This window comes from Stegostoma tigrinum, chromosome 24, assembly GCF_030684315.1.
Source record: "Stegostoma tigrinum isolate sSteTig4 chromosome 24, sSteTig4.hap1, whole genome shotgun sequence".
Classification (NCBI taxonomy): Eukaryota; Metazoa; Chordata; class Chondrichthyes; order Orectolobiformes; family Stegostomatidae; genus Stegostoma; species Stegostoma tigrinum.
Window position 1 is genome coordinate 21,011,558 of NC_081377.1, and position 20,444 is coordinate 21,032,001.

General features: G+C 38.5%; 1 protein-coding gene across 2 annotated transcripts; it reads left to right on the forward strand.

Moving 5' to 3' along the window:
* The first annotated feature begins 525 nt into the window (after positions 1-525).
* Positions 526-20,407, forward strand: LOC125464942 (palmitoyl-protein thioesterase 1-like). 2 transcript variants are annotated; one of them, XM_048557890.2, is made up of 10 exons: positions 526-555; positions 967-1,052; positions 3,242-3,348; positions 4,439-4,566; positions 4,725-4,795; positions 6,492-6,594; positions 9,865-9,955; positions 11,741-11,839; positions 14,040-14,111; positions 16,325-20,407. In XM_048557890.2, the coding sequence occupies exons 2-10, from the start codon at positions 1,049-1,051 to the stop codon at positions 16,445-16,447; spliced, it is 798 nt and encodes a 265-aa protein (XP_048413847.1). In that variant the 5' UTR covers positions 526-555; positions 967-1,048; the 3' UTR covers positions 16,448-20,407. The 2 variants fall into 2 exon arrangements, with proteins under 2 accessions (XP_048413847.1, XP_048413846.2); XM_048557889.2 differs by lacking the exon at positions 526-555 and having other exon boundaries at positions 890-1,052.
* Positions 20,408-20,444: the final 37 nt, after the last annotated feature.

Genomic DNA, 20,444 nt, shown 5'->3' on the forward strand with positions numbered 1-20,444 from the left:
CCCCTCCCTACCTCCCCACCTATACTCTCCTCTCTACCTATCTTTTCTCTCCATCTTCGGTCCGCCTCCCCCTCTCTCCCTATTTATTCCAGTTCCCTCCCCCCATCCCCCTCTCTGATGAAGGGTCTAGGCCCGAAACGTCAGCTTTTGTGCTCCTGGATGCTGCTTTGCCTGTTGTGTTCATCCAGCTCCACATTTTGTTATCTTGGATTCTCCAGCATCTGCAGTTCCCGTCATCGCCGGTTCCCATCATCTCCAACCAAAACTGGATACAGTATTCCACAAAAGGCCTCACCAATGTCCTGTACAACCTCCCAACTTCTATAAGCAATCAAGTGAAATTTCTTCTCCCAAAGAGTGGTGGCCGCGTGAGATCTCTGCCACAGAAAGCGGTTCGAGCCGAAACATTGAAAAAAACAGGAACAGGGTACTGAATTGCATAATCAACCACGATCATAGAGAACGGTAGTGGGGTCAAAGGGCTTATTGCTATTTTCTGTGTTTGTATATGGTCGGCAGTAGTTTGCCAAAGCGGCTCACATAAACTTCACCAAGGTAATTCGAGATGGGCAAGCTGATGTACATACAAAGAACAAATTTAAAAGAAAAGGCATTTCACTGTACACGATCCAAGCAATGTAACTGTTCCAACACGAAAACAAAATACTGGGGATGCTGGAAAACAGACAAAAAGAGAGAAACATGGTTTTAGGTTTATGACCTTTTACAATATCAGGAATGTATACTCACTGTGTTAATATCTTTAACTGTTCAACACTGCAGATATTCTTCTAGATGGATAAAAATGAATATTTCATAGTTAACCAACAATATAGCAAGTAAAGGGCCTAAGACTGAGGCCTATTCCCGTCCAATCGCAAACTGTGAGATCACATGACGAGCACTGGTCATATGACTGAGTAAGATGGCGACGCAGATAAGAGGGCGTATGTTACTGTTTTTCAGTTTCTTCTTCGTTTGGGAAACCGTGAGGGGAAAGACCACCCGCAACGATACGGAGCCGGTACCGGTGGTCATTTGGCATGGCATGGGTAAGACGACGGTGAAAATGTTCTCTCACATGAACAGACTTAGAAATTGAGTTAACTGAGGACTGGCTGGTCGCGGGCGCATTCCTTGTTTGGTCGTACGTTAGTGTATTTCACTTACAATCCGTAAACATGCTCAAATAATGAGTTGATTTAGAATTCACAAAGCACCAATTTTCGATTTTGCGCGACCAGCCTGCAAAAAAAGTAAGCCCTTAAACTTAATTTACTTGAAACTATCTCTTGAGGTCAAGACAACCAGTTCCTATTAATATATACTCAGATATAGAACTGAAACTGGACTTTGTTCAAGACGCAGCAGTTGTAATTAATCATTTTGTTTTGTCAAGAGTAAGCAAATCATTTTGCATAATTAGTAGTATATGCAACATAACATTGAGCTATTATAACCAGTTTTACTTTTTGATATGTATTAACACAATTGTGTAAAAAGGAGTTCATTTGCATTTGAACCTGTATTGATCCCACCTGATACTATTGTGGGACAAATTAAATTGCAGTCTGAAATTTAATAATTTTGATCAAAATGTTTGTTTTTGGTTTGATGAAGTAGCCACTTATTGAAATGTGTGCAATGTTGCACTTTTTAAAAATAGTAGAACAAGCTTAGTGAATGTAATGTTGTTGTTTATCTCAAGAGGAATGTAAAAGCAACAATGTGCTTCTGATACTTTATAAAGCTCTAGTTAGGCTCCATTTAGAATACTGTGTGCAATTTTTGCCCCTACACCTCAGGAAGGGTGTAGGTGCTGGAGCGTGTCCAGCAGAGATTCACATGGATGATCCCTGGAATGGTAGGTTTAATGTATGATGAATGGCTGAGGATCTTGGGATTGTATTCGTTAGAGTTTAGAGGGTGAGGGGAGATCAAATGGAAACTTACAGGATAGTGTATGGCTTAAAGGGTGGACGCTGGGAAGTTGTTTCTGTCAGGTGGGGAGACTAGGACCCGTGGGCACGGCCTTAGAATTAGAGGGGGTAAATTCAAAATGGAAATGAGACATTTCTTTAGCCAGAGAGTGGTGGGCCTGTGGAATTCATTGCCACGGAGCGCAGTGGAGGCTGGGACTTCAAACGTCTTCAAGGCAGAGATTGATAAATTCTTGCTGTCACAAGGAATCCAGGACTACGGAGAGAGTGCAGGGAAGTGGAGTTGAAATGCCCATCAGCCATGATTAAATGGTGGAGAGGACCCAATGGGCCGAATGGCCTTACTTCTACTCCTACGTCTTATGGTCTAAGCAAGAGCGATGCAGATAAAATAGAATAAACTAGCCTGTTTTACTTCTAGGAAATTTAAAAGTTTTGAAGTATATGTGAAATATAACACCATTTATCCCAAAATACACCTGTATGCTACCCAAAAGCATACTTGTACAGTACTCGTACCACAAAATCCTTTAAATTAAAACCATCAAGGTGTTAAATAAACTTCCAATTCCATCTGGAAAATCTGACAGCTCTAGGAAAAAGCTATCCTTAAATTAAATTTAAACATTCAAATAATCTCCAGAATTTTAACCAAGCAGCTGTGATCTGTTTACTCTAAGGTAATCTAATATTAACAAATGTATCTTATACTTTTTGCAGGAGCAGCTTTCCACATGTAAATGTACAAAACTGAAATTAAAAGTTCTTATACTAGGCTTAAAAATAAGTCCAGAAATTTTTAACATAAACTTTTTGTGCAATTATTTGCTTGTGAGGTAAGCTATACATAACATAAATAAAACTCACTAGTTCTGAAAACTAGCCCTCAAAGAACTTCTATAGTGTTGTGACAGGCCCTTTGGCCCAACAAGTCCACGCTGACCCTTGGAGCATTCCACCAAGACCCATTCTCCCTCTAACCTACCTCAGCTACACATCCCTGAACACTTTGGGCAATTTAACATGGCCAATCCACCTAACCTGCACAACTTTGGACTTTCACAATGGTTATAGAGTCACTCATTAATTCCTTCAGACATTGGAAAGTCGATATATCACTACTTCAAAATCCAGACTTACCACAGATATTATAAGTGTATAAATCTCTCAGTCTACATCATAATTTTACCTTGACTGACTGATATAATTGAAATAATCCTGCCTAAAATTATCAATGTGTTCAAATAGCTATGGTGATGGTTCAATATTCTAATTTCTATACAACTTGGTTTTTTTTTAAGGTGATAGCTGTTGCAAAGCATTTACCCTGAAATTTATTAACCTGGTGGAAGAAACTGTTCCAGGAAGTTATGTCTTATCTTTGAAAATTGGAAAAAGTGCTACTGAGGTAGGTCTTAATGAGAAATAATAAGATAGAATGAATCCAAGTATGATGGGGAGGCAATGGCCTAGTGGTATTATCACTGGACTGTTAATCCACAGACCTAGATAAGATTCCGGGGACCCAGGTTCGAATCCTACCACGAAAGATGGTGGAATTTGAATTCAATGAATATCTGGAATTAAGACTGTGAATCCATTGTCGATTGTCTGGTTCACTAATGCCCCTTAGGGAAGAAAGCTGCCACCCTTGCCTGGTCTGGCCTACATGTGATTCCAGACCTGCAGCAATGTGGTTGACTCTTAACTGCCCGATGGGCAATAAATGCCACCTAGCCAGTGATGCCCTCATCCCATGAACGAAAATTTTTTTTTTAAATGTGAGTTAAAATGCTGTAATTGAACTTTTTACTGATAAAGGAACTTTGAAATATTTCAAAATGTGATCCTGGAGAAATAATTTTGGTAGAATGCTCAATAGCTTACATTAGAGCAGTCTGCAAAAGTACTTTTCTTAATTAGTTAGGGGGGTTTAAAATACTGTATGCTATACCACAAATCATGGTTAAAAGCTATAACAAAGTAGGGTTTCTATTCCCTATTTGCCTGGCACTTCCCAGTGGAAATGTTTGAGTAGAACAAATCTTATTAGGGTCAACATAAAGAATGGCTCAGCTGTGCTCCTATCCCTTTTTCACTTTATGATCCCCAATGAGTGATGTGATTAAATTCTACGCAGGCCACATACAACAGAATGTATGCTTATAGGGACCACATTTGATGCTGTCAGAAGGAAAATCTGCAGGAATGATAAATTACAAAGAGGGCATACTCAAGTTTACAATTTTAGTTTTTTTTTAATATCCTCTCTGCTGGTATTTATGAAAATCCAGCCCACTTTGGATTTCTGCACCCATAATGTTTTCCCTCCCTGGAGATGCTATCTATTAATTAGATGTGGTTCGTTTGTACTGACAATTACATTCATCTTACCCGAGTGGATATTGCAGATTTTCAAAATTGAGTAACTTCCATGATCTAGACTTCTCTACTGTTAGTGATAAAACATTACGCACAATCTGTGTATTTTTTTTAAGGAAATTGAGAACAGTTACTTCATGAATGTAAATGATCAAGTTGAGATGGCGTGTGACATATTGTACAAGGATAAGAAGCTACAAAATGGATACAATGCAATGGGCTTCTCTCAAGGAGGTCAGTTTATGTAAGTGCGGCGATCAATATGGTTTGCCTTCTGAGGGACCTCTGTGCTTATTGAGCACTTGATAAATCTTCAGGATATTGCAAAGCATTTCACTACCAACGATTTTTTTTTAATACAGTGGGTGATTAAAAAAACTCCTGATTTTCCATTTGTTGCAGGAGAGCCGTGGCACAGAGATGTCCTTCTCCTGCAATGAAAAACCTGATCACATTTGGAGCCCAACATCAAGGTAATGTTATAGTTCGGTTTGCTCCATTTAAATGCATAACTTTCAAAGGCCAAAACCTTTTTTTTTTCGTATTGCAGTTGTCTGACAAACCTGCTGTGAAAGCGAACCACTGAAACATTCCATAAATACTACCTGTGAAGGTGTAATGTTGATGTCACTTGACCAAATGATAATTTAGGCTCTAATACAGCACTGCCTTACTGTACTTGTATTGAAGTATCTGTTAGAACATTCCACTGCTTCTCTACCCTTCTCAAATTTCAACTGAAACTGCCTTACAGTAGAGTTGAAATTAGGCACAGAATAAAAAGAACTTGACCAAAAAAAATTCCAAAATATCAGCCTGAAAACTTCACCTAAAACTGAACTGCTCTGAAGCAGCCATCATGAAAAGTCAGGGCCAGTCTAAATTGGGTACGTGGTGATCAGCTATCACGCTGAGCAAAATGCAAACGAATCGAGCATTTATTTGGTTCAATTCAGATATGTCAACTGTCATTGCCTCCATTCCCTACTGTCCATAGTAATTGGCTCACTGGTGTCCTTGTTTCCTCTGAGACCATTTAAAACATAACGTCACTGGAAATTCTCCCCTCCACTAAACATTGCAATACTCATCATGAAAGCCGGGAGCACCTGATGAAATTAGACAGAAACTCCTAAAATGACACACAGTCTCTAGAGTCTTATAAAATCAAGAAGGCCTATTCACCCTATCCATGCCAAGTATTTTTTTTTTCCAGTAGAGGAGTCCAAAACTTGAGAGCATAGGTTTACGGTCAGAGGGGAAAGATTTGAGTGATCTGAGGGGCACTTCATGAAGAGGGTGTTGCATATTGGGAAAATATCATCGGAAGAAAGTCAATAGTCATTTGCACTCTGCAAAAATAAAGGACACTTATCTTTCCTCTGCTAACTCCAATTCATAAGGCCATCATTCAGTTTAACTCTGCCACTGTAAGCACTCTCATAAAGCCTCATAGCCTGCAAACCTAAGCATCACAGTGTTCACTTAAGGTTTCAGTGTTCACCTGCTATCTTGTCCGAAAATAGAAAAATTAAACAATTTTGCTTCAACTCTCCACCAATATCTATTATTTGCCCACAGGCTCCACAGTTACCTCTACTTCTGGAGTACTGTGTCCAGTTCTGGTAACTGTTTATAGGAAGGATACTAATAAGCTGGAGATGGTTCAGAGATTTACCAGGATGATGCAGGAATAGAGGCTGCATAGGCTGGGACATTTTTCCACTTGTGCTTGGGAGTTCAAGGTTAACCTTAAAGGTTTTCAAAATCATAAGGGACATAGATGAGGTGAATGGCAGGTGTCTTTTTTCCCTACGGTGCAGGCATACCTTTTAGAGTGAGATGAGAAACATTTTAAAAAGGACATGAGGAGCAGCCTTTTTACACAGTGGTTCATGTGTGGGATAAGCTTCCAGAGGAGGTGGTGGATGCCGGTACAGTTAGAACCTTTTGAAATATATTTGGATAAGTACATGAATGAACAATGTTTTGGAGGGATATGGGCTGATTTGTAGGCTGGTGGGACTAGGTTAGTTTGGAGTTATGGTCGACATGGACTAATTGGACTGAAGGGTCTGTTTAAGTGCTGTTTGTGTTTAAAAAATGTTATTTTAGGTTTTTCCCTCTGACTAGTTTCTGACAGCTTTTGTTTCACTGTTGCCCCATTAGGTGTGTATGGTTTACCACGCTGTCCTGGAAAGAGTTCGCGCGTATGCGACTGGATAAGGAAGATGTTAAACCTGGGTGCTTACAGTAGTCCAATTCAACAGCAGTAAGTATAACCAGTACTGAGCCAGTTTAAGATACTGTTGAATCTTGTTCATTCATGAATTGTCTGTCTGTGTTTCTTGTGAAAGTGTGAATAGGTTGCTCAGTGTCATGTGTTGTCCAGTTATGACAATGAACCAATGAAAGCCACATTCCAAGAAACGGAACAATTGAAATAAATGGCATAACATCTTACTTTTGTTTCCATATAATAATTTCAGGAAGGAACATTGCGGTTGCTAACGACTGTTTGAACCGACTGCTGTAACCGATGGGGAAATAGAGCTGATATGATGCTCATGAACTCAAAGGTCTTTAGAACCAGGAGCAGGAATAGACCATCTGGACCTTTGAGCCTGGCTGATCTACTCCTGGCCTCGGCTCCACTTATCCACTCTCTCTCCATAACCCTTAATTCCTCTACTGTTCAAAAAATTAACTATATTAGCTTTAAAAACATTCAGTGAGGAAGCTTCAACTACTACACTGGGCGGGGATTTCCACAGATTCACAACCCTTTGGGTGAAGAAGTTCTTCCTCAATTCAGTCCTATTTCTGTTCCAAATTTTGAGGCTATGCCCTCTTGTTCTAGTTTCACCCACCAGTGCAAACAACCTCCCTGCTTCTATCTTATCTGTTCCATTCATAATTTTATGTTTCTATAAGATCCTCTACGTTCTTCTAAATTCCAATTAATATAATCCCAGTCTAATCAGTCTCTCTCCTCACAAGCCAGCCCCCTCAACTCTTGAATCAACCTAGTGAACCTGCTCTACACCCACTTCAGTGCCAGTACATCCTTTCTCAAGTAAGGAGACCAAAACTGCACTTAGCACTCCAGGTGTGGCCTCACCAGCATGCTACAGAGCTGTAACATAACCTCCCTGCTTTTGAACTCAATCCCCCAAATAATGAAGGACAAAATTCCATTTGCCTTAATTACCCATTGCACCTGCAAACCAACTTACTGCAATTCATGCACAAGGACACCCAGGTGTCTCTGCACAGCAGCATGCTTCAATTTTTTTAATTGTTCAAATTATAGTAAAAGGGACTGTTATTCTTACTAAAAATGGATGACTTCATATTTATGAACATTGTATGCCATCTGCCAGACTCATTTTAAACTATTTATATCCCTCTGCAAACTTTCAGAGTCCTTTGCACATTTGGCTCTACCACTATCTTAGTGTCGTATGACTCTGTCAAGTATTTGGCAAAGATTGAGGATTTGATTTTAAAATTTGGCTTGGGGGAATCTGAAGAGGAAATCTGCTTTTTACAAACTGATCAGAGAGGAGGAAATAGATGAGGGCAGTTTCTCAAAATAATTGAACTTAACAGTGCCACCCCACAAGGTTTTATTCTAGAACTAGAGATAATGGGAACTGCAGATGCTGGAGAATTCCAAGATAATAAAATGTGAGGCTGGATGAACACAGCAGGCCAAGCAGCATCTCAGGAGCACAAAAGCTGACGTTTCGGGCCTAGACCCTTCATCAGAGAGGCCCTCGGTCTAGGCCCGAAACGTCAGCTTTTGTGCTCCTGAGATGCTGCTTGGCCTGCTGTGTTCATCCAGCCTCACATTTTATTATCTTTATTCTAGAACTACATCTGTTTACTATCTATCAATGATAGATCTAGTTTAAATTGAAGATACTAAATTGAGACCTAGTAAGCAAGTAAATACAAAGTGCAGATAACAAGTGGAATTTGATACCACTAAGTTTCAGGTGATACTTTGTTTTAAAAAGATTATAACTTGCATGGAAGAAAACAGGGGATTGAAAGTATTTGTAGGTTGGCTGTTGAGTGAAACACTTTTTATTTAGAAAGAACTGAAAGTCTTGGGTTTAATGGCTAAAGAATTACCATAAAAGTTGAGAGCATTAATTTATCTTAAAGATAACTTTAACAAGATCACCATCAAGTTTTGGGCTCCATGCTGAGGCAGAGGAAAAAGTACAGTGCAGATTCATGATGGGCTTGTCTGGTATACGGATAAACAGGAATAAAAGGTGAGTTGTTTCTTTAAAGCAGGATATTATGGGGTCGTTTTGATAGAGGAATTTGAAATAATAAGTGTAGATGAAAACTTTCCAAAGAGAGTCCAGAATGATGGTGTTTGAGTGCATGTAAAATCAAATGTTAGCAAGGAATTTCTTCAGTGAGAGGAGTTGTGAAGTGCATTATTAAGTTAGTGATTAGTTTATTTGATGAGTGGTCAAAAGTAATAGGTTATGGGGACAGGAGGGGAAGTGGATTTGGGTATATTATTGAAGTGGAGGGAAAAAACAATGCAAACTGGCTGGGCAAACAGCCTGCTTAATTCTTGTGATTAAATGTTTTCACCAACATGTTTAATATTTTTGTTTGAGATGTTAAATACTGTACACTGAAAGTTCAGAGATGTTTGAGTGGAACTTGTTGTCTGCTTTTGACTTTCTTAAACTTTCAAGTTCAATTTAGGTTTTGCTCAGGACTTTCTAAAAGAAGAATTCAAGAACAAATGCATAACACAGCATGAGCTCATTTTATTACATACACGTAATTTCACTTTGGGAAGGTGGAGTGGGAGGCAAGTGACCGGATCAGTAAATGGAGAGTTGAATGTTCTTTTGCAGTTTAAAAGTTCTTAGTGGAATGTTGGTTTTACTCCTTTTGTCACAAGTTACCCGCAACAGCACAAATATGCATAAATTCATTTAATTCCAAGATATTTTCTCTGCTAAACAAACAAACTTTATAAATTCAAATCAAATTTAGTCAATTTGAATGTATACATCCCAAAAGGGATTAGTTAATATCTGGTTCGTTGTTTTGAAAGATAAATTACTGGAGAGATAGATAAACGCAAAAGCTATCAGTTTGATTTTTGTATTATGCAATCTTAATGTGAAGTTGCATTGGGCAAACTTGCATTTTCTATTCAAGTGCTGTCAAAGAATCTCAAATCTATTGTGAACATTTTGACTAAACAGTACACTAAACAGTTCCTGTTTTGAGCAACCTCAAAGTTTCCTGTGGAATGGGTAGAAAGCAGTGAATCACCCACATTTTTGTAATAATGAAGGTGGCACTCACCTTTTCCTCTCCAAGCTTGCTACATTTTGCCTAATTGATTAGTGTGCTCTCTTTGTGCTTTCTGCAGTGAGGTCCATTTGTGACACCAACCTCCCAGGCTTGTACTCATAGTGGGCCTCAACCTAACCATAAATGTCATTGTTTAAGACTTTCAATTAATCTCACCGACTATTGATTGCTTTCATGTTAGCTTTGTACAGGCAGAGTATTGGCATGATCCCTTGAACGAAGACCTGTACAAGAACAGAAGCGTTTTCTTGGCAGAAATTAATCAAGAAAGGGTAGGTATTCCTGGAACTTAGTGGCTTTCATTTGTATGGGAAATTGTAGGTTTTTAAAGTGATGTATCAAATGCCAGAGCAACATCAAGAATTCAGCCAGCTTTGCCATCACGCCAAATCCTTCTGAAAATTTAACTTTCTCTTTTCCTGTATTTTTCTACCTGTATCCTTAGCTATCACTTGCTGTCTGTTAGTTTTATACTACAGAAAAATCTGTTTCATTAAGGTATTACATTCACAATCTTCTGATTTAGTAGACTGGAAGAAAGCTAATTTAACACCTTCATTCTAAAGGAAGGGAGACACAAAGGGTCAAACACAGGCCGGCTAGCTTAACATGTTAATAAGTAACGTTTTCCCAATGACAGGTTATAACAGGGTAATGGGATAGGTTCAGAGGGTATTAGATAATTCTTTTGATTTAAATAATGTGCAGGGTTTCAGGGCAAAGTCAAAAGATTAATTAAAATGCTTAGATAGCCAGTACGGACATGATGGACTAAATGCACTCCTACATTGTGAAGTTCAAAGTCATTAGGCAGAGTTTTCATGGTTTGTGAAAAGGAAATCTTATTTAACCAATCTATTTGAGGCCTTCAAGGGGGTAACACAAGCTGTGGAAAAGGGGAATCAGTGGATGCACTGTATGTAGATTTTTAGAAGTCACTTGAGAAGATGTCAAGTCAAAGCTTTATTGAGGAAAATAAAAGCTGATGGTGTAGGGGCTAGTATGGACATAAGTTTGTCTGACTGACAAACAGGAACCAGAGTTAAGTGAAATTTTGTTTGCGGGTTGGTAAGCTGTAACAGATGGTGTGCCAGAGGATTGATGATGAAGCTGCAACTGTTGATCATTTATAAGTGGCTTTGGTGATAGGATGGGCAAATTTGCTGATGAGACAAAGACAGGTAGGAAAGCAAGTTGTGAAGAGGATATAAGGAGGCTACAAAAAAATAAGTTACATGAGCTAGGATAGATGTGACAAATAGAATATAATGTGGGTAAAATGTCAAATTGTCCACTTTGGCAGAAGAATAAAAGTGAGGCATATTGTCTAAATGGTGAGGGATGATGGAGCTCAGATATAGAGGGACCTACTGTCCTAATGCATGATACACGTTAGTATGTAGGTACAGCTAGTAATTAGGAAAGCTAAAAGAATACGAGAATTGTTCTCTATTCTCCTTGCAATCAAAAGTAGGAAGAATGTAAATATGCTGGAAATAGCTTAGAAAAGGTTTACCAGACTGGAATGAGAGGATTTTCTTGAGGAAAGATTGGACAGAATAGGCTTGTATCTGGCGAGTTTGTAAGGAAAAAACAAAGTGGTGACTGAAATGTACTACAACTTTAGAACTCTTCAACAGGATGGATGTGGAGAGGTTGTTTCTCAGGAGAAACTAGAATTAGGGGTCACTGTTTAAAAATCGGTGGTTGCCCATTTAAAACTGAGATGAGGTAATTTTCTTCTGCTGGGTCAAGAGTCTTTGGAACACGCTTCCTCAAAAGGTGGTGGAAAGTGTCTCCGAATATTTATAAGTCACTGGTAAATTCTTGCTAAACAAGTGATGAAAGAAAGATGGGAGTGTGGATTTGAGGTTACAACTGATCAGCTAGATCTCATTGAATTGCACAACAGGCTTGGGGCTGAGTGGCCTACTCCTAACTGTAATGCTTGTATGCAATTATGTGCAAATAAAATTAAAATGTCATGATATTTAAGTCTGGATTTTAAAATGCTAAATTTGAGTTCGATTCCAATAACCATCTCTTTTCTGTTACAGAGAATCAATGAAAGTTATAAGGAGAATCTGATGAAGTTAAATAAGTTTGTAATGGTGAAATTCTTGAAGGATTCTGTGGTTAATCCAGTTGATTCAGAGGTGAGAATGGATGTTTTTTCCTCCATCTAACTTGTTGCCGCTACGAATCGGGTTGCAGTTGTTGTAGTTCGGTAAACGTCAATTATCAGAACTGTTTTTCATCTATTTCCTGCCATGTTTTTGTTTTAGCAGGTTGTAGGCAGTTACTAAACATAAGGATGGAAGTTTTTAATTGACTCTGGTAAACAGTCATTTGTTGGCATGTTCCCACTGGCCCCCCCCCCCTAACATTTTTAAAACTATATTGAAATTACAACCTATGCAAATTCATAACAATGAACAGATATCCCCATAACCTCATCCACAAATGCCTACTAAGCAGACAACAGTATGTCCTAACATATTTGGCCACGCTGCCCTATGTCAAGAACATAGCAGAACTGACAACAAGACTCCTAAGACCACTAGGAATCATGGTGGCACACAAGCCCACAGCCACTCTACGATAAACACACTCAAGGATTAAAGACTGCATTACCACAATGTGCAGAACCAGCATGGTTTATAAAATGCCATGCAATGACTGCCACAAACATTACATCGGACAGACAAGAAGGAAACTAGCTGTCAGAATACATGAATATCAAGCACCAAAATGGCATGATGAACTCTCCTTAATATTGGTATACTCAGACAATGAAGGCCATCAGTGTAACTGGGACAAAGTAACCATAGGACCCCATATACAAACACATACAGTTTAAAAGCATAAATAACACTATCACCATAACAGACTAGACAGTACAAATTCCAAGCGGAGTAGAATAATATTGCTTCATTGGAGGCTCCATTGATGATCTCACCTAGCGGAGTGGTGAAATGTCTGAATGAAAACAAGCCAGCTCAGCAAGCAAGTCAACAGCATCACCCACAACCTGAGCTACAGATCTTTGCCAAAACTTTAAACGTGAAAATAAGCTGTGGATTGACACATCAACCTGCAGTAGCTTAATTTCTTCATAATCATTTGAAATGTTTCACATGCCCTTTCCACTTTTGTCACCAACAATTGTGGAAGATCATAGACTTTGCCACTAAGTGAAGACCATGTATACAGCAGTCCTGTTGCTGCCTCCCCTTGATCACTTGGCCCTGTATTACATTTTTCTCCTCAATCTCCTTTTCATGCTTTGTCAGTAAATATTATCCTGCTCCCTTGACTGTCTTTACACAAGATATTCTGAACATAGAAGTACCTTTCCTTGTTTCCATGTTGTATAGTTTAGTTGATAATTGCCTGTCAGGTACTGTCCTCCTGTTCAAAGTCTGCCATACATATTCCTCATTTTAAGTAAATACTTTGGAAAGGGCAGACTGAGCCCCCAAAAGTAATGAGCATGTTCAAATCTGTACTCATTTTTACATTACCCTTTTGAATCTCTGTCAACAAACAGAACTGCGTGAAATGAACTGAACCAAAATTACACGTTCTTAAAACATTCTACAGTTGCCTATCTGTTTTTCTCCCCACTCCTGCATGGCTATCTCCGAATGCGCAAATAATCTGTTCTTGGTTTATTCTTGTATCCATCTACTTAATGCTTTTCAATGACATCTTAGTATAATACAAGTCTGCAATAGCTCCCACAATGCCTCAAGTTTCAGTGTGCTCTTCCTTGTACTTAAATTTGCCTGTGGCTTTGGCTGCTAATTTTGTGACCTGCCAAGCAAACTCTTCCACTGATTCTGGCCTCTTCTGTGTGTTTATATTCAGGATAGCATTGGTAGCTGTACCTATTGTGTAACTGAGCCCCCAACCTGCCCCTAGTTAACTAATTTGGCTGGATGTCTGGTGTGTTTTGCAGAGTAATGCCATCAGTATGGGTTCAATTTTGGTACTGTTTGAAGTTACTTTGGCGGCCCCATACCTTCAACCTCCCTTCTCTGCTGAGGTGCAGTGACCCTCTGGTTAAACAGACCATTGCGCCTCTAGAAGGGCAGGCTATGGTCTTCTGGAACTTTGGCAACTTTGTCTTATGTTGTCTTGGCTGCATTCCCCTTAGCTTTTGCAGTGCTAACCTGCTGCTAAACTATGGATACAAAGTAAGAGATCTGAAGCGTTTTAATCTTCGACTGACAAATGGTAAACATACAGATGAGTGTTCCTTCTTTCATTTACCCCAGTTGGAAGGTTAAGTAGGGATTTCCAAGTGAATCTGACCAATAAAATGACCAAATTCATTCCTGTGTTTTGTTCCAGTGGTTTGGTTTCTACAAAACTGGCCAGGCCAAGGACACTTGCAGCTTGCAGGAGAGTGTTCTTTATCAAGAGGTAAGATGTGTTATGATGCTACATTTTTATTTCTTCTGTGCTGTAGAGAGGAGTAACCCTGGAGACCTGAATGACATAGTGGGCTCCAAACTGTTTGTTTTTTGGCAGCCTGTATTTGAATCTGACTGTAAAATTGCTATGTGAAATTAGGGCTGTGTTAGCCATTTCCAAAATGACACACCAGGCTGCAGGATAAGAGACCTAACTGAGATAAATCAAAACGACAGGTCCACAACAGAAAGTAACCTGGTTGGAAGTGTTGCAGATCAAATTTGAACCCTTGAAAAGGAATGTATTCAGTAAAGAGTTCAGTGGTTATTTAGGGATGTGAGATCAAATTTGAAACATAACATTCTAATTGCTACATGGAGCACATAAAGAAACCATTCAGCCTGTCCTGTACGTAAACGTCAAATTTAGGTAGAAGCTAAAAAATTTTTATTTGAAAACATAAAATGTGTGGAATTAACATGAAGAAGTTGGACATTGAACAAGTTAATTTTTCCAGGATCCCAAGACTGTCAGCAATACTGATGAAATTAGTTTATTGTGGGGGGGGGGAGAGAATTTTATCTACATGCAATTAAATGTGTAAGTTGAAAGGATTTGAACAGTGAGACTAATAGTGTAAAACACTAAGTTCTTGTCAGTTAAATTATTTCTATTTGCTGACAATAGCATATGAAGACCCTATTCAGCCACATGTCTGTGCCAGTGCTCTTAAATGTTATTTATTTAGTCCTTTGTTCCCCCATAGCGCTGCAATTGTTTTTCTTGAGACAATTTCAGTTGCGGCTTTCAGAACAGGATTGGATCTGCTCCACTGCACTATCTGATCATGATTTCAATTGTGTTCCTGTTTTAAAGACACTTCCTGATGTCACTTCTTGTTTCGCCAATCATTTAGGGTGGCGCAGTGGTTAGCACTTCTGCGCCACAGAGCCAGGGACCCGGGTTTGATTCAAGCCTCGGGTGACTGGATTTTGCACATACTCCCTGTGTCTGTGTGGGTTTCCTTCAGGTGCTCAGTTTCCTCCCACAGTCCAAAGATGTGCAGGTCAGGTGGTTTGGCCATGCTAAATTGCCCATAGTGTCTGGGAATGTGCAGGCTTGGTGGATTAGCCATGGGGAAAATGTGGGGCTACAGAGTTAGTGGGATACTCTTCAGAGGATCAGTGTGATCTTGATGGGCTGAATGGCCTGCTTCTATAATGTAGGGAATCTAGAATCTAAACTTAATCCATGTCCTTTGATTCTTGCCCTTAAAAATGAAAACAGTTTGTTTGCTTTGTTTTGACTGGGTTGGGGACACAAAACAGTGCACCCCCATAAATATAATTGAAGAGAATCATTGCCAGCTATGCTAGATTTCCAAGTTTGAAATATGCAGTTTTGGAATATGGTTTTTTTAAGATTGAGGCACGTAACTGTACAAGTAATTTAAAAAGAGGCAGTAAGTAGAAGTAGATCATAACATAAGCTGAATATTTGGTTTGTAACCAGAAGTACAGGATTCAGAAACAATGAAATTATTTTAACTTCTACAAGTGAGTCACAGAATATCATGTACCACTTTTGGGAACATTTTAAGAATGGATATAACACATTCACTGGGATGATGATGGATTAAAGAGTCAGCTAGAAATAATTAAATTGGTACTTAAGTTGGTTGAGCTCAGAAGATTTAATAGATGTACTGATATCATCAAGGTGAGATAAAGGGCAGCAAATGTTTTCCTTGGCCATAGTTATGAGGGGCAAATTCTAATAAGTATACTTTTGTGTGCCCTTGGTTTTAAGTAAATATTTTTACCACATTATTAGAAATATTGTAGGTTAACCTTGTAAGATCAATATGGACACGTGGAGGTACATGTCTTCAGTATTGCACTTAATATTTTCCAAAAGATACTTTGAATGTAAAATGTGAAAGCCTCCCCTGTAACAGGTTTCTCACCCATGGATGGGCCATGCTGAACTTATTATTCTGTAAATGATTTCCTGTTCATTTTCAGGGTAACACTGATAGAAAGGGTACCTTCTTGAAGCACAGACTGTGCAAGGATTAGTTCTCACTTGGCTGGAATAGGAACATGTTTGAGGCTCTAACATAATTAATGACCAGTTGAGTGAGGTTCAGCACCTAGCAATAGTAAAATGCTTTTATAGGCAGCAGAGGCCTAGAAAATAATTAACTCCTGTTGTATTCATAGGATCGATTGGGACTGAAGGCAATGGACAAAGTGGGCAAATTGGAATTTCTAACCGTACATGGGGACCACCTTCAATTCTCAAAGGAATGGTTCATTAATAACATAGTTCCTTACCTGAAGTGATTCTTAAGCTGTCAATTAATTGGTTCACCTCCATCACTAACGCACTTAAGAACTCAGAAAGCCGTGTTTAAAAACAACTGACACATTAGTGGAGTTTGAAGGAGCGTCTGTTCAAAGTTTGTGATTTTCCACAATGTCATCTACTTGTTTAATTGAATTCACAGTACTTGTAATGATGGAACTCAATTCATACCTTTATGTTGCTTAATTTGAATTGCTAGACCATTCAATTTCTAATGCAGAAAACATTTTAGAATCCAGGAGTAATTTGGACCTTTCTTTAAAGCTGATGCCAAATGAGCCAAAGTAATGGTTTTGAAAGTGGAATCAAATGTTCAGGAATGAACCATTCAGAACAAAAGTATTACTTTCTGATGAGTTAGCTCATCAGGCATGAGTTTGGTAGTTCTATAATCATCATGAACAGTCAGCAATTGTTGCCAAACCTGACTACTAATCATTTGGTAGCCCCTGCTAAAAATTGCAAATTGAATGAGAAGAGGATCCGGCTTCGTTTGATGACTCCCTTTGCTGAATAGGTCACTGACACTCTTGACTCCTATGGGAAAGTTTAAGCTAATGCTGAAACGGCACTAGAAACATTTGAGAGCAAGCACCTTGTATTATGTGATACCTTGTAATTATTTGAAGCTGCACTAAGTGAATTTATTGGTATTATTGCTTCCTACCTTTTAACGATGGATTTTTCTCATTAAGTGAAATAGCAGCCCCAAGCCTTACACCGATTACTTGACTTGTCATATGCTTCAAAAACTCAAATAGGCCAGAAATTGCTTGCTGTAATAGTGTACTCTGTGGCAACTTGGATTGAATTTTTTTTAATGTTACCATTCATAGAGTATTAATTTGTAACTTTTTTCAAATGGTACAATGACAATAAGATTTTAATGTCATTTTTGCATCTCATGATCTATCCACAAGGCACTGTAGAAAACTAGAAAACAGATGCCAAAACTGGGAGATTGGATATTGTAGTGGGTGACCTTAAAGTTCTGAAAGTACAGTAAACATTTTATTATTTGGCAACAATGGGACCAGGTGTGTGCCAGTTAATCAATTACTCCAGATAGCCAAGACACCCATATAATCAATATAAACATGCACTAAGTAATAAAAATGTAAAGCAGGGCTATACACACCCCTATTATACTTAAAGCATAAATCACCTAAATAAAACTTACCAACGGAGAGCCGCCCTGCTTGCGCTTTCACTACTTGGACGCTGTAGTATTTCAGGAGAAATTGACTCAAAATTGAATCAACTGTTGATATTTCCTGTGGCCATTCACCAAATTGAACCATGAGTATGTTTACATTGAGGTAAATAAATTAAACTATAATTGAATAGAATAATACTGCAAACTTCATGGTATTTGAGGTTTATAACTTTTGCTGCTTTATCGAGTGCCTTTCATAAGGTGCCAGTTAAAACACAGCTTGTTGTACAATAAATCAACTCTTAAAAAGAAATTAACTGTATTTTAAAATACAGTGCAGAAAATTTTGCAAGTACACTTGAAAAATTTGGACAAATTTATTTCTGTGAGTGCATGATTTTCATTCTCATCTCTGTTAACTGTTAAGTGGTGTTTCGAACTATTATCAAGTAAAAATTCTACATTTCTTGTTGAATTTTGCTTCCTTTCATTTGTTACACTGGGAACCTATTCAGGACTTCCTGGGGCAGCACAGTGACTCACTGGTTAGCCTTGCTGCCTCACAGTGCCAGACACCTCAGTTTGATTCCAGCCTCTGGCAACTGTCTGTGTGGAGTTTATACATCCCCCCCATGTCTGCATAGGTTTCCTCCGGGTGCTCTGGTTTCCTCCCACAATGCAACGATGTGCAGGGTAGGTGGATTGGCCATGTTAAATTTCCCATAGTGCCCAGGGATGTTTAAGTTGGGTTAGACATGGGAAATCAGGGGTAGGGGAATGTGTCTGGGTGGGATGCTTTTTGGAGGGACGGTGTGGACTTCTTAGGCCAAATGGCCTGTTTCCACATTGTAGGGATTCAACCATAATAATTGAGTCCAAGGGGGTGAAGGGGAAGTGGCTATCATTGCTGAAATGTCTATGACCACCAGTTGCTCCTAGCTGGAGCATGCTTTATTTAGTCATGAGCTTCTGCCCAACTGTCTGTCCAACTTTGAAAGGCATGGTCTTTGCCACATTGAGAACCACCACCATCATGGCTTTAAAAAAAAGTGGCAAAGTTTTAGAAGACTTTGATCTTGCTATGGACCAGTGAAGCGATTTCTTTTCCACACCAACTTGCCAGAAGAGTGAAGTTAGTTATCCAGTAATGATTAGTATGGAGCTATAAGAATTTCACACTTTCAAGTTATAATTCATTGTATAAATCAATAACCCTGTTAGTGTCTAATATTGATGGTATTTAATGGCATGTCATTCAGTTAGCCACCCAAATTCTTGTATCTTCTGTAAATACCATTATTTTTGTAATGTGTTCTCCTCTTCTTGAACTTTTTAAAATTATCTTGCCCATCCCCTTCACTCATGTTTCATGTTTAACCTGAACTTTGCTCTATCATCAGCTTCTGGACATGTGCAAGAGTTGTTCTCCTCAGTATTTCCCTACAGGTCAGAATCTATATTTCTTGTATCAGTAATTGCAAGCACAGAAATGTGATAGCACAAAAGAGACTATTGATCCCAAAGTGCGTCCACCTGATCTCCCAGTGAGCAACTTGCATGTCTCCAATCCCCTGCCTTTTCTCTGTAAATAATTTTATTCACTCTTGAATGTTGCAAATTGAACCTACTTTCAACACACCAAGTTAACCATTCCAAATCCTAATATTTGCGGTGTAAAAACTTTATTTTGCATGTTGCTATGGCTATTTTTGCCAACTAACTCAATCTGTGGCAGATTTTCTGTCCTTTTCTGAGTGGGGAGAACTTTTCCCCATCTCTCTTTATTTCAGACATCATTATTTTGAATACTCCTTTAAACCTTCTCTTCAAGGAAAACTGTCCTAACCCCTCCAATCTATGAAGTTCCTTTTTGGAACCATTAATTGCAATTTAACAAATCTTTTCTGCACTATCTTGTAATGCCTTTGCACCTATTCTAAAACGTGGTGAATTTGAAACAGTATTTGTTGCTGTTGCTTGAATTATCCTTGGGGGTAAATCAATGGCTTAATTAGAATAATTTAGAAACTGGATTAGGACTGGATAAAGTTTGTCAGTAATGGGGTAAAATGACCTATACTTTCTTGTTGTGTCAAGTGAGTACCAACTTTCATATCTTTATGAAATGTATATTATAATCTTGTCTTCTAAACAAAGAGACAAACAAAATCACTCCCTTTTAAATCTGTAGACAAATATTTTGTTGACGTAGTTCTAGGGAAAATAACTAAAATATTATTGCTCTTACACATGAATAGACTTAGTATTCTGCATGAGCACTAACCACTGTTCAGACTTGGTCATCTTATGGCTCAGAGCTGTTATAGTAAGAATAAGGTAAATTTAAAAAGACCTTGAAGTATATTAGTGACCACAATAAGTTTAGAAGATTGCTTTTAATAAAGGAACAATATAGGCTTCTGGAGATTATTTTGAAATTTAGTTTAGGGTGAATCAAATGAGACATGAAGACGCAAAACTTCAGTGTCAAGGTTTTTCATCCTTTTTGCAAGGGGTTATTCACATCTGATGCAGGTTGGCAGCATTTGCAAAAAAAAGTTTAAATAAGGTTTTTAATGTTAATCGCTGATAACCTGTTTGTTGTGATGACAACTTATTTTGAATAACTTTGGGAATCAAAGAGAGATTCCTCAGATTTTGCTTCACCTTTTGAATTGGCTTAGGCTTTTGACGGTGGTGAGGGAATTAAGTTGCAGCATAGCTGCATGATCTGGCTAGACTTTGTAATTTTGTAAAATTGTTCTGCTCGTGCTTCGCAAAATTTGAGAAGTCTAAACAATTCACTTGCACACTATTAT